This window comes from Elephantulus edwardii, unplaced genomic scaffold, assembly GCF_000299155.1.
Source record: "Elephantulus edwardii isolate Elephantulus edwardi_28Jun2011 unplaced genomic scaffold, EleEdw1.0 scaffold00264, whole genome shotgun sequence".
NCBI lineage: Eukaryota > Metazoa > Chordata > Mammalia > Macroscelidea > Macroscelididae > Elephantulus > Elephantulus edwardii.
The window spans coordinates 3,478,196-3,497,954 of NW_006400014.1; the positions used below are offsets into that span (position 1 = coordinate 3,478,196).

The following is a 19,759-nucleotide window of genomic DNA, read 5'->3' on the forward strand; positions in this document are numbered from 1 at the left end:
TGATTCAGTGACTGGGACAATCGGGATGGGAGTGTCAGAGACAGTGCGACTGGCACAGGACAGAGCAGAGTTTAGGGCTGTAGTAGATAGGGTCGCTATGAGTCACAAGCGACTCAACGGCACATAACAACAACAACAACAAAGTCAACTCTACTTTGAGGATTAAGCACTGTCTTCAGTCATATTTTTAAGTACCTTCTAACCAAAGGGGTTCATCTTCTGACCCTATATCAAACAATGTGCTATGCTATTCATAAGGTGTGAATCACCACATCCTTCTGCCTAGTTTGTCTTGGTCTTAAAAGTTCTCTTGAAACCTCTCCATCATGGTTGAACTTGTTGATACTTGAAATACAACTGGGCAAAAACCAGCTCAGTAGAATAATCTTACAGACAACAGGAGTTCACATAATCAGTCATTAGGACATGCAAATTCAAATCATAATGGACTAACATGTCATACCATTAAAGTGGTTAAAATTTAAAAGTCAAATAATGCTAAATGAGGCAAGAATGTGGAAAAATTTCTACTGATAGCAGTAGAAAATATTACAACCTTTTTGGAGATTTGTTTCATACTTTCTTAAAAGGTTGCATAATGGAGTGTACTGGGGAGGGATTGTATACCAATGAAAGAATTTTTCTTACACTTTTCAAAGAGAAGAGTGAACTGGGGGGGAGGGGTGGGCAGGGAGAAAAATGTAACAATGAATGAATGGAAACCCAAAATCTCTGTAAAAGTTAATTAAAATTAATTTTAAAAAGTGATGATGTTATGATCTAGCAATTCCACTGCTGAGTATTTAACATTCACAGCAGCCTTATTCATTATAACCAAACCAAACAACAAAGACATATATCAACAGGCCAATAGATAAAAGTTTGCTGTATATTCATACAACAGAATATTGTTATTGTTATTGTTGCTGTGTACCAGCGAGTTGTAAGCGACCCATGGCTGAACCTCCAGAGGGTTTTCAGAGGTAGTTAATCGTATAGGAGGAGATTGCCCATCCTCATCCTTCTCCCACAGAGCAGCTGGTAGCCTCAAACTACATGTCTTTGGGATTGCTGTACAGCTTCTTGCCACTAAACCCCCAGAACTCCCTAATGGAATACTAGACATCAATAAAAAAGGAAAAACATACTGATAGACACAACACAGATAAATATAAAAGGATCATACTGAGAAAAAGAAACAAAATAAAATTGCATAATCTGTAAAGAGTAATCTACAGTAATATAGCCATAAAGTGGCTATATTTGCAAGGTGGGTAAAACCTAGAAAATGTCATATGGAACTGGCTAGGGAATAGCAATGTTCTCTATCTTGTTCTGGGTGGTCATTACATAGACTTATTGGCATTCAAATTCATCAATATGAACCTTAAGAACTGTATTTCGTAGTAAAAAGAAAAAGAAAAATTTTAAAGATCCCATTGGTAACAAATTAAACAAAAATATTCAACTTATAACCAGGAAAATATAAACGACTATGGAAAGAAATTAAAGAGAATAGAGGAATATATCAATGAATTAGAATACTCAATAGTACAGAGATGCTAAATCTCCCAAAATTCATTTCCATATTAAATAAAATAAAAATCATCCAAGTAGATATGAAAATTTAAATTGGAAAGGAAAATGTCCAAGGATAAGACAATCATTAAAACCAAACAGTTAAATAAGAGGATAGCTTACAAAGTTATAGTGACCAAAACTACAGAGAGAAAAATAGTCACTATAAGAGAACAGACATTCTACAGAAAAATAGATGATTGATAATAAAATAGTACTTGGAAAGCAATGAAAAAAAGATGGATTCATAATAATTCAAGTTAAGGAGCTTTGGTGGCCTAGTGGTAAGAAATTGTGCTGCCAATCCTAAAGTATATTGTTTGAATTCATAAGATGCTCTGTGGGAGAAAGATGGCCAATCTCCTCCCAAGCAATTTACTATCTCTGAAAATCTGCTGGAGGGTCAACCAAGAGTCAGTTTCAATTTGATGGCACACAACAACAACAATTCAATCAAGCTCAAGTAGACAAGCTTATGGGGGGGAAATAAATCTGAACCCATATCACATGCAAAATATCAACTCCAGATGAACAGTAGAGCTAAGTGTAAAAAGGAACATAAAGCTTCTAGAAAAAGACTTTATGGTTTGGAGGTTGGGGTGTGTTGGGTTTTTTTAACAGGACACAAAAAGTACCAATAAATTAAAAAAAAAAAAAACACTCTTAAAAATAAGCATTTTCATTAGTAAGATATGACATAAAGAATTACTAATTAAATATCATATTAAGTGAAACTAAACAAATGATAGCTATTTTAAATGCGTTACTTAAGAAGTCATTACTTGTTTAAATCAACTTAAGAGAATACAATAAAATTAAACCTTACCTGCTTAGGTAAGGTGAGGTTGTGGGTAGTCTCACTATAACCAATAGCAGTGAAGAGCTTGGCTTTTTCCTCTGGAGTCATAAGGTCATCAATAGCTAGAAAGAAAAAACTAAATATTTTAATAAATCAATTACTTCAGTTGTGCAGAATAATCTACAAATCAAATAAATTTTAAAAGTATCCTAAAACCAACAGATACAAATAATACTAAAGCTACTTCTAATATGCTACTTTAATTACTTTAAACAAGATAGTATATACCATTAAGGAAATTCATAATCATGTAAGGATTTTAGAATTCCTATAAAAACACTTATGTATAATTTATAACCAAATATCCATAATAAGTAACAAGTAATAGTAAATGTTGAACTATAAATCCCTAGTCTCAAAGAAATCAAAGTTTTATTATATTGCGATAGACACAGAACTATTCCATCCTACTGTGTTTGCTGAAAAAAATAGTTAAATAGAAGAATAAGAGTTTGCTATTTATATAGTGCACATTGAGCTACCTAATATATACATACATAAATATATTTATTAGCTCAGGAAAATCTAAATGCTTAGTGATAAGGAGTTCAAAATTCACCAGCTGCTTCACAGGAGAAAGATGGGCAATCTCCTCCCATAAATATTGCCTCTGAAAATGTACTGCAGTTATGAGTTGGTTCTGACTTGATAGTATACAACAAAATATTATTACACTATATTTACATGTATATATAAAAATAAAACATCTATTTCCAAGGTATGTTAAAATAAACAGAATTCTGTATACACAATTTTGTACATGTACATTAAGTTATTTCCCCTGGAACTTACTTTCAGGAATCGAAGATTCTTCATCTTTTTTCTTACATTCCTTTTTACCCCAAAACCCACTAAACCAGCCTCCACGTTTCTCGCCTGATTCAGCAGATTTTTTCTTTAATTTTTGCCCAGACCGAATTACCTGAAAGAAAAATGAATTTTTTAAAAAATTGCTAGTTATACCAACAAGTGGCTTCTTGTTCATCTTTAGATGTACAGAGAGATAAATGTTTCATTTTCCTGTCACACACATTACATGAAAAATAATGAAGAAAAGTCCAATCTTTCTTCGACTAATATACATCATGATTTGGTTAGGGTAGTACTATTACTGTTAACTTTTTTAAAAAAATATTTCTAGAAAGTTTTATTACTAGTTTCATTCGTTTTTTGTTTTGTTTTGTTTTCTCAGTGTACAGCCTCCAGTGCCCATGGGAAAGGAGGCCAGGCCATGGTTCGAGGCTGCAGTTTATTCTGGCATGGGTACAATATGAAAGACCCACAGAGATGGGCCCACCATAAATCCATTACCATGCTCATTACTGTTAATTTCTAACAATTGAACTCTACTGACAGCAATTTAATAACACTGCATTTTTAGCAGAAATAGAGAGTTTCAAGTCAAATTTTATTGCCTTCCAAATATTTAAGTTAAAAGGACATAAGAAGTACATGCTAATAAAATCATGGGTGGAGGGGGAAAATATAGACAGAGAGTTCTTGACTCTCACTTTTTTCTCTTCTTTCAACATAGTTAACTTGATTTTCCATGGCCCTGTCTCTTTGCATACTTCAGAAAAATTTAGACTTTTAAAAAACAAAACAATGCACAAAACAGACATATAAAGAGAATAAGTTAGGTAAATAATTTAGGCTCTATGTTCTCATTCTTCAAGTTAGTCAATGTTAATTCCCTACCTTAAAGGGAAATTTTTAGGTTAAACCAAAAAACTGAACTAGTAACTTAACTGAAAACCTCTGTGTAACAGAAAAAGTAAATAATCTAAAAGAGGTATTTGCAAAAAATGTTGAATTCTATTTCTGGCAAGTCCTAAGGAGTCAATGATGACTCACAGAAGCCTACAAACAGGTCCAAGAGGAGAATCTTGCCCTATTCTGCATCATCCTCACGCTCTCCCACACGCTCACACTCACTATTACAGTCACAGTGTCAGCCCCTCTTGTTGAGGGTCTTCCTCTTTTCCTTTGACCCTCCACCTTTCTGAGCATGATTTCTTTTTCCAAAAACAGACTGCTCCTAAAGGCAAGTCCAAAAAATGTGAGAAAAAGTTTCACCATCCTTGCAGCTAAGGAGCACTCTTGGTTGCACTTACTCTAAAACATATGAGTATCTGATAAATAAGTGAACTAATGAGTGCATATGATTTAACTTAAAAATAAGTGTATGGAAATCTCTAACTAGAGAAAGGGCTAAAAGACTATATAGCAAGGCAGTAACAGCAATTATGTTTAATATGTTCAAAATAAAGGTATTTCTATTTCCTCCTTTTGCTTATCTTATTTTCCAGTTTTTCTACAATACGATGCATTCATTGTATCTATAATCTATTTTTCTATCTAAAATATCACATTACAGAATAACAAAAATGACATTTAAAAAGTGTACAAAGTATGAACTGAGATTAAATCAGGAGTTTTCAAGAAAAAGGAGATGCTGAAGAATACAGAATAGGGAGGAAAGACAAAAATGGTAAAGGAAAATAAAAAGCTAAAACTGACGAATGAGTATGTATGTTTTAATATATAGAAAGAGAAAATTAAAAACTTATGTCCAAAAATCTCAATAGTTGTATTGTAAATTGTGAGAATTTTTCTTACTTTTAAGGACTTTTTTAGCATTTTCCAATTCCCCTCATGTTAGTGGCCCTTTGTCAGTATTTCATGTCTTTCCCCCGAGATTGAATTAAGCAATAAAATCAAAACCTCTATTCTTACTTGAGCAACATCCAAAGTTATAAATCTTATACTCTTGATCAGAGGTTTAAATAAGGGGTATTAACATTTAAAATAAAAAATCAGCTGCTAAAAATATTACCTCAACTTGAGTTTGTTGTCTTGCTAAAATTATGTTAAAAACATCGAGAGTCTTCTCCAAATCCTAAAAAAAAGAAAAAACAGATTCACGTTAACAAGTCAAATTATCATTAAATTAAAAATGTTTTCTTCTTTGATTTTTATGTTTCTCAAGTCCATTAAAGAATAATGATGATCTATGAAAGTTTGTTCTTGTTATTGTGTGCTGTCAACTAGCTTGTGTTTCACAGCAACCTTATGTAAAACAGTTCTGTACCCTACTCTATCTTGAACCAATTTCATTGTCTCCAACACACTTCCCTCCATTACCTCAATCACTGAGTCAATCAATACATGGTCTTCCTCTCTTGCAGTGGCCCTCCACCCTTCCAAGTATTATGTCCTTCTCTAAGGACTGGTACTTCCTAGCAAAGAAACCCAAAGTATGCAAGACAGAGCTTCAAAATCCTTGCCTCCAAAGAGCAGCCTGTTTTACCCTTTCTAGGACAGAGTGTTCTCTTAACATTCCAGAGTATGGCCAATATTCTTCTCCAGAATCACAACTCAAAGGCACTGATTATTCTTCTTCTATTGTCCCTAGTCACTGTGCAGCTCTCAGAAGTACAGCAAGTACTGCAAAGACTATGCCCTGTACCAGCCACACCTTAGTCACTAGACTGACATCATTGTTCTTCAGTACTAAGAGAGGTCCTTGATAGCAGATTTCCCCAAGGCAATATGAAAAGATGAAATTGTTAACAAACTCAATCTTTTCTCCATCTATCATGATGCTGCCAATTGGCCCAGTGGCGAGAATCTTCATTTTCTTGATTTTGAACTTCAATCCATTTTCAAGACTGCAGTCCTTCCTTGACCCTCTGCAGCAAACACCTCAGATCCACCTCAGTTTCAGCAAGCAAAGCTGTGTCTTCTGCATAATACAAGTTGTTGATGAGTCTTCCTCCAATCCTGATGCTACATTCCTCCTCATCTATCCCACATACTGATTTAAAAGGTGTGGAGACAGCATGCACCCCTGATGTACACCTTTCCTGATTCTGAACAATGCAGTGTTTCCCTGCTCTCTTCTGACACTGCCTCCTAGTCTAAGAAAAGGTTTCACATGAGCACAATTAAGTGTTCTGAATTCTTCTCAAGGTTAGCCACAATTTGTTGTGATCCATATAGTCAAATGCCTTTGCATAGTCAATGAAACACAGACAGACATTTCTCTGGTACTCTCTTTCAGCTAACCAAGCAGTGTTTTCCTGCTCTGCTCAGACAACTGCCTTCTGGCCCAAGTATGGGTTTCACATAAGCACAATGAAGTGAAAATGAAAAATCAAAAGAAAATTTAAGCATAAATTTGAGCACCCATTTGGTTTGAAATTTTTTTAGTGCTTAGAATACGGGAAATAAGTTTTTCACAAAGAAATTAAAGCTCATTAAGAAAAGGATGAAACAAAAATTCTTCCCTCAGATCATTACCATTCACAGGTAATATATGTGCAAGGAAACAAGAATAGTGAAACTTGTTAAGTAATCTTACTTTATACTTTGAACTCCCACTATTTTAAATTATTTTATAAGCATTGTTCTAAAGGAGCCACAGTGGTGTAGCACAACATAGTGGGTAACTATAAAAAAAAAATCAACACTTTGAATGCACCAATCACTTAAAGGCAGAAAGATGTGCAATTTCTCCCCATAAAGACTGACAGCCTCAGTACTCCACTGGAAAGTTACTATGAGTTAGAAAAACCTCAACAGCCATTGAGTGAGTATTATACTAAAGAATACAGACTCTAAGAATATAAAATTACACAAATCAACAAGCAGATAAAAAGAAAAAACTTGACAGGGGAAATTCACATTAAAGTGGGTGGTGATGCCAACTGCCATGAAGTCATACTGACTCATTGGGAAATCTAACTTTCCTGGGGTGATTTGTGTGCCGGATGCTTTTATGTTATCTCATGTACTTCTCCTGAAATCATTTCCATTTTATAAATGAGAGCGTAAGACATGAGATGCAAAGAAACGAGTCTATGATCAGAACATCTGGTTAAGTAGTCAACTCAGCACTGAAATAAAAATTCATCCACAACTTTTCAAATAAACCTTACTGGTTGTTGTTAGGTGCAATCAAGTTGACTATAATTCCTAACAACCTTATGAACAACAAATAGGAATCCTGCCCTATCCTGTGCCATCCTTTTCTCCAAAAGTATCTGTCCATGGGACAGTCAACACTCTTCTCCAATACCACATCTCAGAGGCATCAATTCTTCTTCTGTCATCCTTACTACTGTCCAACTTTAAAATGCACAGCAAGTAATGAAAAAGTCATGGCTTGAATCAGATGCACCTTAATCTTTAAACAATGCACTTTTCCTTATTCTGTTCAGAAAATAGAACAGCTTCTTGGTCTAGATACCTGTTCTGGGATTCCCATTATTTTCAATGATAGCCATAATTTGTTGTGGCCCATACAGTCAAAAGCCTTTCCATAGTCAATGAAACAAAAATAGACATTCTTCGGATAGTCTCTGCTTTCAGTCATGATGCATCAATAATGATGCTCCTGGTGCCTTGGTCTCTTCTGAATCCAGCATGAATTTCTGGAAGTTCTCTCTCAGTGTACCTGGGGTATCAGAATCCTTGAAAATGGCTTTTCTAGCCATTGTGTTAGCCCTTCTTGGGACATGATCACCAGCTACCTTAATTGTGGACACACAGTCTTACAAATCATCAACAGCTGTAGGGGGTCAATATAAGAGAGCACTTTCCACTCTATTAAAAAATGGTTACAACATTGGTGGAAAGACTGTGAAGAATCTATGGTACTGCTGTGAAGAGACTGTGGCAAGGTGTAACCAGAGGAATCCTGGAGATGGAGCCATGGGTAGAGGATTTGCTTGTTAGATGACTGAAAGAAAAGCTGACTTGTAATGGCTCTGAGATAAAGTTTGCTGGATGACTGAAGAAAGCAGAGGCTTCCTGCATTTGTGCTGCTGAACTTTGTGCTGCTGAGCAAAACCTAGACTTTCTCTAACTGAAAAATTGTGTCTTGCTGTTAATCTGGGTTGAGACTTGTGGACTAAACCTGGACTTGCATTATGTAATGTTCTTTGCCTCCCCTTTCCCCAATCTATTTCCCTAATAAACCCCACAACTCACAAAACAGTCTGAGTCAATTTGCAATACTGGACCTAATGATTGGTAGAAAAAAGTGCAAGAGCATGTAGGGTGGCATGTCTTATCATGCAGTTATTTGTACGGTACAATAGATATTATTGATGGAGACAATTCTCATTTATGAAGTAGGTAGAAGTCAGACTCGGTCTGACTGAATGACTGAGACTGGTAGAAGAATAACTCGGTCATTCCCAGGCTGCATTTGTTTCTTTTAGGTTATTGTTCTAGCCATTTCTGGATGATCAAGATTTTACTTGAGTGTGATATTAGTGATACTGTTTGATAATTTCCACATTCTCCTGGATCTCCTTTTTGGGGGGATGTGAACAAATACAGATCTCTTCCAGTCATTTTGCCAGGTAGCTGTATTCTTGGCACAGACTGCTGACCATGTCAAGGACTGCATCTGTTTGTTGAAACATTTCAGTTGGTGTCTCATCAATTCCTGGGGCCTTCTTTTTTACTAATGCCTTTAGTTCCATTTACACTTCTTCCTTCATTATCACTGGTTCATTAAAAATAATATTAAAAGCAATACAACAAAGTATAGCTTTCAAAAACATACCTGAATTTGTTTCTGTACTTCTTCTGAGACTTTAGCCTGAATTAGTTTGTTTTTGTAGGCAACTTTATAATTCTTGAGCAACTGCCTGTGCTTTTTTATGTTACTCCATGACCACATGTGTGTATACCTTCTTATATGGACTTCAAGAACAGAATCAATAGCATATTTCCACCTGCAAATCAAATTTTGTAAAGCATGTGTGAATATAATGGTCAAAGAAAAAACAAGAAAGTAACTTTGACATTTTAGAGCTATACTACCAATTTCTTTATTAACTGTCTCCTAATTAATGACCAGCACTTAATGTCTCCCCAGTACAATTCTGACTTAAATAGACTGAAGTAGGAGTAAGTCACTTCAGGAAAAGAACATGTCATAAGCAAAATCATAAAGACACAAATTTGCATGTTACAGGAAATTAACCATATTCTAGTGTCACTAGAAGAGCTGTGGTAACAGTGAATAATGCATCTTGTTGCTCATTGACAGGTCAGCAGTTTGAATCCACTAGCAGGTCCAAATGAGAAAGACATACAGTCTCCTTCACAAAGATTTACAAACTCAGAAACTCGATGAGAGGGTCACTGTGAATCAGAATCAACTCAACAATACAGGAGCTGGTTGGATTTTGGTAGTATGGTTATAATACGAATTTAACTTATTAAAATGTTGGAAAGTCTTAAATGCTAAGATTTTACACTAATCTAGAGAAAAAAAAGTAAAATGACATGATCATATGAAAGATATCCCTAAATTCTCTGCTTAACAACATCAACAACAAGATGCTGGATTAAACGGTCCTAAAGGTCATATAATTCTGAAACTTCTGAACTGAAAGAATGCATGTTTCTGATAAAATAAAAACAATTCTGACTTACCATTGTCGACAATTGGTATGAAGTGGTAAATAAGGCTTATATTTCCTGTAAGGGGCATTTCTAACCATATAATCCACTGACTCCAAAAAGTCAATCATACTTAGATACTATCAAAACAAACAAACAAAAATACGTATTATTACATTGAATACATGATAAACATCAAAATATTACTGGTTTACAATCTAAGGCAATTCTCAATCCTCTAAACAATAAATACCACTTTTGACTGTTAACACAGTAACATATATAGCAAATTTAAGGCACTATTAATTACAGCATTATTTTTAATATTGTACAATATCATAACAACCAGCAGTCAGGAAATAAGGAAATGCATTGCATTGGAAAAATCTGCATTTAGGGACTTCTCCAAATTACGGAGGAGTACTGATGTCAGTTTGAGGACTAAGGTACATCCGATATATTTCTGATTACTTTCTATGCATCTGAGATCTAGACAATTAATAAAGATGATAGAAGAATTAACATCTTTGAGCTGGGGTGTTGGAGAAGAGCACTGAACCTCCCGTGGACATTGAGGAGAACAAATGGATGTCTTGGAGTGAGTGCAGCTGGAGTGCTCTTTGGAAGTAAAAATGATGAAGCTTCGCCTCACATACTTTGGACATGTTGCAAGGAGGGGTTAGTCCTTGGAAAGTGACATGATACTGGGAAAGGTGGAGGGTTGGCAAAGGAGAGGAAGTCCTTCAACCAGGTGAACAACACAGTGACTGCTACAATTGGCTCTTGTGTGTCAGGAAGTGCAGGGATGGTGCAGGATAGAGCCGGGTTCAGATCTTTTGTTCACAGGGTCACAATGAGTTGTACTCAACTCAATGGCACCTAACAACAGCAACAACAATAGCTACATCACAAAAGTAAAAAAGTTCTGACTAATAAAGTAATAACAGGTTGTTGTTATTAGGTGCTGTTGAGTCCCCTGTGACTCACAGCTACCCTATGAACAGCAGCTCTTAAGCCTGCCCTGTCCTGAACCGGTCTCACTGACTCCAACACACCTATCCCTACTGCCCCAGTTACCATATCAGTCCACCTCAACCAGGGTCATACTCTCTTGCGCTGTCCCTCAACCTCTTCTGAGCACAAGATATATATGCATATATCCATATATCCATCTATATAACCATACACTCTAGTTTTTTACACACTAATATATTAAAAATTTCTCTCAGGAACATTGAAATATGACCTATAAACTGTTATCATGGAATGTATGTTTCTAAAATCATGTACTTCTCTAGATCAGTTAAGGAATAGCAATCTATGAGCTGATACTCAATTGCTCAACAATATCCCTGTAATATAACTAAAGCAAGATAAAGATACATCTACAAACATCTTGCCAAACACACAGCAACTCTGTGGATCTGGTAAAATAGAAGCGAAACCATCACACAGCTAGCAAGATTACAGGTAAGAGAGAGAAAAGAGGCAAGTCTAGTTTCGCCGCCTCTCCATGTATTTTTTATAACTCTTGTTAACATGATTCTAACTAAGGGTTATCATCTGGTTATTAAGCATTTAAAATAGTGTAGTCTGCTGGACAAGAATATTGAATGTACTCTGGACTGCCAAGAAAACAAACAAATTCATCCTGGAGAGGGTTAAACCAGGCTGCTCCTTGGAGGCAAGGATTCTGAGGCTTCGTCTTACATACTTTGGACATGTTGTAAGGAGGGACAGGTCCTTTGAGAGGGACATCATGTTTGGGAGGGTGGAGGGACGGTGCAGAAGGGGAGACCCTCTATGAGGCGGACTGATTCAGTGCCTGGGGGTGTGTCAGAGGCAGTGTGATTGGCACAGGATAGAGCAGGGTTTAGGGCTATTGTACATAGGGTCACTATGAGTCACAAGCAACTCGACAGCACATAACAACAACAACAGTCTGAATTTAAATGTAAAGTAGGGATAAAATAAATTCCAGATACCAAAAACTTTAAACAAAAATTTAAGGATGTAAAATATCCCTGAAAATTTTTATGTTGAAACTATAATGTTTGAATATATTAAACTAAATAAAATACTCACTATGGAGCAACCCTATATGACAGAGGGAATTACGCGAGGAAATTCTAAAGGAATAAACCCTCACCAGAGCAGACTGTCATCTTTGTCCATGGCTGGCCTCTTTAAACCACCAATTCATCTCGCAGCCCAGCACTTAACTTACCATGTCACCAAGGCTCCTTCTAACTAAAAAATCATTTAATTAATTAATTTTTTCCAATCTTTTCTAATGTAGCTAATAAAGAAAAAGTGTCCTTATTATGTCATCTACATTATCATTTGTATTGTACAGTACTAAAGGTGCAGCTCAAACAGCCAGCTTCCCTGCCCTCCTTTCACTTGTAATTCTCTAGGCCCATCACTCAAACTGTCAGGGTATATAATCAAGCTTCAGGAACAAATAATAAGGAAAAGTTGTCATAGCTGTTACTGCCTTTAAAAAAAACCAAAAACATATGGTAACAAAGTCTCCATTAAAAAATATGGAAGGAACAACACATTAAAATTTTCCAACCAAATAGAAATAAAGTTATTCACTATTGATAAGATTCTCCACAGTTTAGAGAAACATTAGATAAAATTTAGAAAGTTATTTCTTCAATATTAATTTTATTATCTTTTTTAAAAAAAAATAACCCAAATCTACACATTACAGGAAAAAAAAACCCAAAAGAATGAAAAAAATAAATAAATTTGCGCCAAGGGCAAAAGGGAGCCAATTTTTAGTGTAACCAAAGCTATAAATGTCCAATTAAACTCACCTGAGGCTTAGTCAGTTCAATGGCAATATTTTGTACTTCTATGTTCCAATCAAGCTTGGGTGTTTTGAGCTCTGTTTCTGCATTCGGATTCATATATAGTTTTGCAGAGGCTGATAATGGCTGGAAAACTTAAATAACACGGAAAGATAGAAGGTATGTTTATATGCCTTGCATATGAAGTCTATTACAAAGAATTATGAGAATGCTATTACACTGGTTGTAAAGAACAGTTACAAAAATTATGTGCAACCAAATCAAAATAAAAAAAGACACTGTCTGTTACCGTCATGTACCATCACTTGAGAACCACTCCACTGCTGACCCTTCCGCAGGTTTTCATACACAGAGGAAAGAGAACATTACAAGGGAGAAGATTACACTGCTCTTGTGGAGCAGCTGGTGGATTCGAACTACACATTTTTATTTAGCAGCACAGTTCCTAACCATTAAGCCACCAAAACTCTCTAAAAAATACATTTAATAATACTAAACATCAAGAACAATGGTAAGAGCGACAGTATCCTGGGAACAAAGTGACTCCCTATTTTGATGTAAGAAATGCAGAATATGTACACAATCTATTCCTGGCTACTAAAAAACCTGTACAAAATTAGGTTTCTTTTCCTTGTTACAAACCATTATTCATTAAAAATACTAGTAAAAGGAAAGAATATTAATTTTATTAATGTATGTCTTCTTTAATAAATCACTAACAGGAAATAGAATCATGAATAAAATTCAGATTACCTTAAAAAACCTGCAAACTCACACAAATATTTCCAAAATGATTTATTAAATATGTACTATGAAAATCAGCTAAAAAATAATTTTTAAGTTTAGTAGTAGTATGAAATGTACTGCAAAACATGATAGGAGTGCCAGGGTTAAGGTGGTAAATTTTAAGTGAATAATATTAAATCATCAAATGGAAATTAACTATAAGAATACATTAGTGAGCCAGACTAACACAGACAATGAAAAAAGGTGGGCATGAAACAGAAAATGATCATAGAGGGAAACAGTAAACAGAAACCAAGAACTGCTTTAGACTGGAACTGAAAATGGAGAAAACAGGATTTTAAAAAAAAACAAATAAGCAGCCAGCTTTGTCAAAAATGCCTTTATTCAAAAATAAAGACAAAGCACAGAAGAAGTAGAAAAACTCTCTTAATAGATCTCAAGTGGTAAATATGATTTTAGACTGCAATAGCTATACTAGCTATGACCAAACATCAAGATTTCAGAAATTTAGTTACCAAAGATACCCCCAAAACCAAGCCTAAATTCTGAAAAAAAATTAGAGAATAACAAGGTAAGAAAAAAACATGGAAGTCAAGGAGAGTTGACTATGTCAAATGAACCACACTCTTTCCCTCTCCAGCAGTGACCACATTACATGTAATCCATAGCAACTGTCAATTATAAAAAAAATACTACATCATCAGGGGAGCTCTGGTGGCCTACTGGCAAGGAGCTGCAACTACAATCCCAGAGGTGCAAGGATCGAATCCACCAGATGCTCTGCTGGGGAAGGAGGGACAATCTCCTCCTGTACCAGTCAGATCTGATTTGAAGGTACACTCACACAAAAATAATAAAATTTAAAAAAATAAAATAAAATAAATACTACATCAAAAACTAAGACATAAAATTTATATACTCTCTACCTTTCCTCAAACTCTGTACTTTTAAAGCACTGACCAATCCCAGAGTGAAATGTATCTTATGTATCTTTTCTAATAAAATTATTTTTCTTTCACCTTTAAAAAATTAATTTTAAAAAACTAATACATTCTTTGTGTCTAAGAAACTTTATAAAATAACTATTTACAAGTAAGGTATTTAATTCTAAATTTCTATAATATAAAATTAACTTTTTTATCCTTACTTACTGTATTGATGGTTTGGGCGTTTATTGTTACTTGTGAGAATTTCACTTTTTAGTTGATCCTAAAAACAAAAAAAAAATATTTCATGAGAATGAAAAAAGGAAATGCATACATGAACAATCACAAAAAAACACACCTGAAATCAATATCCTTTCTTTGTTAAGTAGCCAATTTTAAAAAACATGTTAAGAATGAAGATATTAATTTTTTTTTAATTCTAACTATACAGAAACATAAAATTGCATTCCTCAAATAAGGGTAGAACATATATACAAACATATCTGGTATCTCGAAAACCTTACTGTCAATAAAAAACTATTTGTTCTACCCTTATTTGAGAGCTAAGAATCTTGGAATAAACGCAATTTAGAAAATTCAAGTGCTCTTCAATTCTTCACTGAGGTTAACAAACCTCATTAAGATTGGCTAAACACATTCAAGTTTGGGTTAGTCTTTCATTATTCAGAAATCAGGAGTCCAGGTGGTTTTAGTGGTAAGAAATTTCACTGCCAACCCAAAGAAAAACAGTTCAAATCCACCAGCTATTTTGTGGGAAAAAGTTGGGCAACCTCCTCCCTTGTGATTTACTGCCTCTGAAAACCCTCTGGAGGGTCAGGATGATTCAGCTCCTACTTTACAGGGCATGATAACATTCAGAAATCATAATCACAACTGCTTAAAATATATGTCAGGAATATATTCTTTAGATCTGAAAAGCATTCTCTTTATGTACATTATGACTAAAGTAATCACTGTCACATAAAATACAATGTGACACTAAAGATAACTAAATAGTGTGCCAACCATAAATACAATGTTAATGGTACAGTATTACTAAAAGTGTCTTCATCTTACCACCTAGTGAATTATTTCACAGGCATTTTAAAAAAATGGATTTTTCAAAAACATGTAAGAGATTCCATAAAAGTTAATTTCGCTCTTCTGACTTATACTCAAGCTAAATAGCTGGATGCTATCATGTCCTTATTAAAGAACCATTACATTAAATAAATGTAAGGTGTATACAATTGTCTCTTTTATGTATAATCGAAAATTACCAAGATCTGTTCCCTTGATCCTTGGTAGGACATGTTGCAGTTTACATTCCAGTAGGTGCTAAGACTATCAAGTCGTATAAGCTATAAAAAAAAAAATGGAAGAGGTCAAGCAATTAACATATTGAAATTAAAAATAAATATTAAAAATAATTCTAATACTCAATATCCCAAATGATCCAAATGCCATTTGAAACTTTTAAAGGAGAAAGAAATATAATGCAAAACTGAAGGAAAATACATTCAGATCATTCATGTAATTTATTTATGGTCTGATGTTTGCTTTCTGTGCTTTGAAGAAAAAATTCACTTAATTAATTCAAGAGATTCATTCCTTTAATTATCATGTACTTATTAATTTACTATCCAACAGGTTGTGTAAATATTTTGTTGAATAAAACTGATGTGACCCCTCCAGCAAATATCAGGGTCTGTTTTAGGCTAGAGAAGAACAGTAAACTGTGGGTAATAAGGTTGAAAAAACAATAAACTACATAATATACCCCTCTTGAGAATTCAGAAAAAATTATTGGCATATTTTAAAGCATTGTAAAATCCTACTAAACTATGTACAACTCAGTACATAAACCAGTAGTAACCTTACTTGACTAGAAATTATTTTTTCTAAGATCTTTCAATTACCTCATGTTCCAGAAAACACTATTCAGTAATTATTTTTTTTACCTAGGTTCTTCATTTGATAGGTAAAAAATGTAAAGCTCAAAGAGGGTGAATGATCATAACAGGACAAAATACTAGAAAGTAACAAAGCTGAAACTAGATGCTAGACTTTTAATTCACACCCCAAAGATATGTTCTCTTCTATCACAAGTACTTGAAGAAAATGTATGCTGTTTATATCTATGTAACTCATAAAATTTATTCTAACAGAATATCATACCTTGTATATAATTTTGTCTGCTTCATTTAATATGCATGGAGTCCAATGTTCATTTGCTGTCTAAAAGAATAAAAAAAAACTACAGAAATGTCTTAACTTCATGCAACAGTACCCCAATAGTTTTAAACTGCAGTAAAACAAACTTAGAATAGACATTTAAGTGTGATGTTAAGAGTCTATTGTTCAAAATGGCTAGACGAGCCACTAACTGACTTTGCCATGTGGATAGGTAGGGAATTTACCAATGGGGCATGTTAGCCTATCCACAAGGGGATTGGTTAGTCTCATCTTTGAACGGCTCTAGATGCAGAATGAGAGAACCTCACCATCAGCAAATAAGAAGCAAGAGAATGAAACGTGTCTTTTGGTACCAGAGAGTCTTGCGCCAGTCAGACCAGAGCTTGCTGGAGAAAGCAACCACAGCAGCCACAGTGGAGTAGCAGTCTGACATCAGATGGAGCAGACCTTGGCACTGCTACAGCCCATGGAACCAAATCTAGGAGCTTCTACCCAAGCTGTTGGACAACTAGAGGAGGAGGAGAGCCATAATTGACAGAACTGAGAGTTTCTTACAGAAGCCTAAAGCCACAAGGTTCAAGGTTGAGATGACAGGGAGCATATTTTGGAAGCTGTCCTGACTAAGTGACTATATTCTGCTACTAACCTGAAAAATAACATTTTTATTTATCTAATAGGGTTCAGACTGGGAAGATGAATGGAGTGGCCAGATTCTGCTAAGGTTTGTTTTCTGGTGTGGAGGTGAGACTTGGGTGTGGCCATTGCTTGAAACTGGGTGCAGTAGAGTAGGCCTCCTGTTTAAAAAGGCATTTGGGCCATCGGACCTGCAGCCCTCAGGCCTAGTTTTAATTGTTTTCAGTCAAACATTCTTCTAAGTAGTATAGCAAAGGTCTGGCAATTTGCTGAAGAAAGGCAACTCAGTGGTTGCTGTGAAGGTAAACACTGTGACACTGATGTGTCAAGTATGATAATGGTTACCCATGGTAGACAGTGTTTGGTGGAGCTCCCCAAATAGAGCAGGCTTGGAAGCAGGAGTTGCATCCACTTCCAAAATGGCTTGCCTCTGGAAACTCTATAAACGTAAAGATGAAAGCTTTTCATATTCAAGACTTTCATTCATAAAGTCATTATGAGTTATCTACAACCTGAAGGCACTTAACAACAACAATAGGGTTCTATGTGGTCTGTGAGCTACTTCATTGTGTTTTGGAGCCAGTAAAGTAATAAGATTAGTGTTTGGATGAGTAGAAAGAGGCCTGGGAGTGTGGGGAACAAGTCTAGTCTCATAAGAATTGGTTTGATGTTGTTGATGTTGTTGATGGGGATAGTTCCCCTTTGTGAAGCTGGTAAAGTTCCATTATGGCCATCCATACCAAGTCCCTGCTATTTATACATTAGCACAGATTCTTTCTCTATATACTAATATAGAAAAACCACAAGAATGAAAGTAGAAAAAATGATTTTTTAATTTAATCTTGATTTTATATATTCATTAGTTCCTAAAAAAATCACCAAGGTGTTATGTGGCTTAACTACAGAAAGAATGGGTAAAACTAAAATAACCAACTGACTTACAGCTATAGACAAAAGTCTAAAATGGTTATTGTGAAATAGGAAGAAAGAAAAGAGAATATGTAGATTACAATACATTTGTTTCCAGGAAAGCACCCAAGTAAGCAGTATCAAATGCTGCAATGAGATAAACTAAGTTAACTGCAAGAGTGCTATTGATGAAACGGTTAGAATAATTTGTGTGAGTAATGCAGTCCAATAACAGTGGATACGGTGTCAGTGGAAGAAAGATATAATTATAAATATATATGGGGGGGCTATGGTGGCCTAGTGCAAAGAAGCTGCGCTGCCACCAGCTGCTCTGTGGGAGGAGGATGGGGAATCTCCTCCCGTGAGATTAACTGCCTCTGAAAACCCACTAGAGGGTCATCTATGGGTTGGTTTGACTCTGTGGTACACAACAACAAAATACCCCCAACATATATATATAACTATATAAAATATATAGATATAAAGATAGTCAGGGTATAAAGCTCTCTAAAGAAAGTCTGATTGGAAAGGGGAGGAAAAACAGGCAGAAATTAAGTAAAGCCAGTTGGAGTTTATGGGAAGGGTAGAGTTACAGAGTGTTTTTTAATTTTTTTACAAAAGAGAGACTTGAATGATAGTAAAAATTTACATAAAGGAGCTGGGGGTGGGGGGAAGAAAAAAGTTATAGATTTAAGAAAGAGAATCAAAGAAGGAAAAAGAAGGTGGAGGAGGAGAGGGAATGGGTGGTGAAGAATGGTTCCTGAAGACATGGGAAGAATGGGATCCAAATCAGAAATAGCAATATTACCTTAGATACGGTATAAGAGTTAGAATACAAATAAAATGATGCATCAATGAAATGAAATTAATACAGAAGAGGTGACTTTGCTATGATAGTCATTTTACTAGCTAGGTAGTGAGGAACAGCAGAAAATAATTGAGTCAATGTTCCAAATGCCTTACACATACTACTTCATCTAATCACTACAAAAAGAATAAAAGTATGCTTCTATGATTTGGGCTTTTCTTTATGGTCAGTGGATTATGAATAATTAACTAAAAAACTAATTATTGTTAAATAACTTATTACAGGTTTCAAAGACATTCAAAATAAAGTTAACATTACCAACAGACTAAGTTCTCTCAGTGTAACGCCAAAGGAAAGAGGTTGCTTCGGATCAGTGACCTATTAAACAAAAGGTGTATATTAAAAAAAATAATAAAGGTAAAAATTATGTCTCACTGTGTGCAATAAACACGACGGGAAAAGTGTTTTCAAGTTCTCAAAAATTCATTTGAATTTTACAAAGAGGAGAGAAAGATTGGTATCATTTAGATTTCGTAAGTGTAAAGGTATGTTACTAAGATAAATGGTATTTTCTTGGCAGAACTTTTTTCTTTCTAGATGTTAAGACACTATGACTAGATGGACTCTTTTCTAGACAGTCAAATAAGGACAGCCATAAGAGACATATGTACAATATTAAGATAGTCTTCAAAATAAAGTTTGAGTGCATCTAAATTCCAAAATCAATCTCCATAATAGTCTATGTGTTTCCTACTGCCAAAGGGGCCCTTTAGAGTAGTCAGAGAAGACATTCACCCTGAAACCCACAGCGTCCCTTTTCAGCAGGAAGTAGCTAAGAGAATACGCCATCCCCTTTTCCTTA

General features: G+C 35.0%; 1 protein-coding gene across 4 annotated transcripts in view; it reads right to left on the bottom strand.

Moving 5' to 3' along the window:
- Positions 1-19,759, bottom strand: part of VPS13C (vacuolar protein sorting 13 homolog C (S. cerevisiae)) — a 248,439-nt gene that overhangs the window by 164,642 nt on the left and 64,038 nt on the right. For all 4 annotated transcript variants that reach the window (XM_006899645.1, XM_006899642.1, XM_006899644.1 and 1 more), the window contains 10 exons: positions 19,216-19,275; positions 16,530-16,589; positions 15,632-15,712; positions 14,577-14,634; positions 12,685-12,812; positions 9,893-9,999; positions 9,015-9,186; positions 5,274-5,336; positions 3,230-3,359; positions 2,405-2,499 (listed from right to left, as the gene is read on the bottom strand). In XM_006899645.1, coding sequence (XP_006899707.1) covers positions 2,405-2,499; positions 3,230-3,359; positions 5,274-5,336; positions 9,015-9,186; positions 9,893-9,999; positions 12,685-12,812; positions 14,577-14,634; positions 15,632-15,712; positions 16,530-16,589; positions 19,216-19,275 — 954 coding nt within the window. The remainder of the gene's footprint in view (positions 1-2,404; positions 2,500-3,229; positions 3,360-5,273; positions 5,337-9,014; positions 9,187-9,892; positions 10,000-12,684; positions 12,813-14,576; positions 14,635-15,631; positions 15,713-16,529; positions 16,590-19,215; positions 19,276-19,759) is intronic.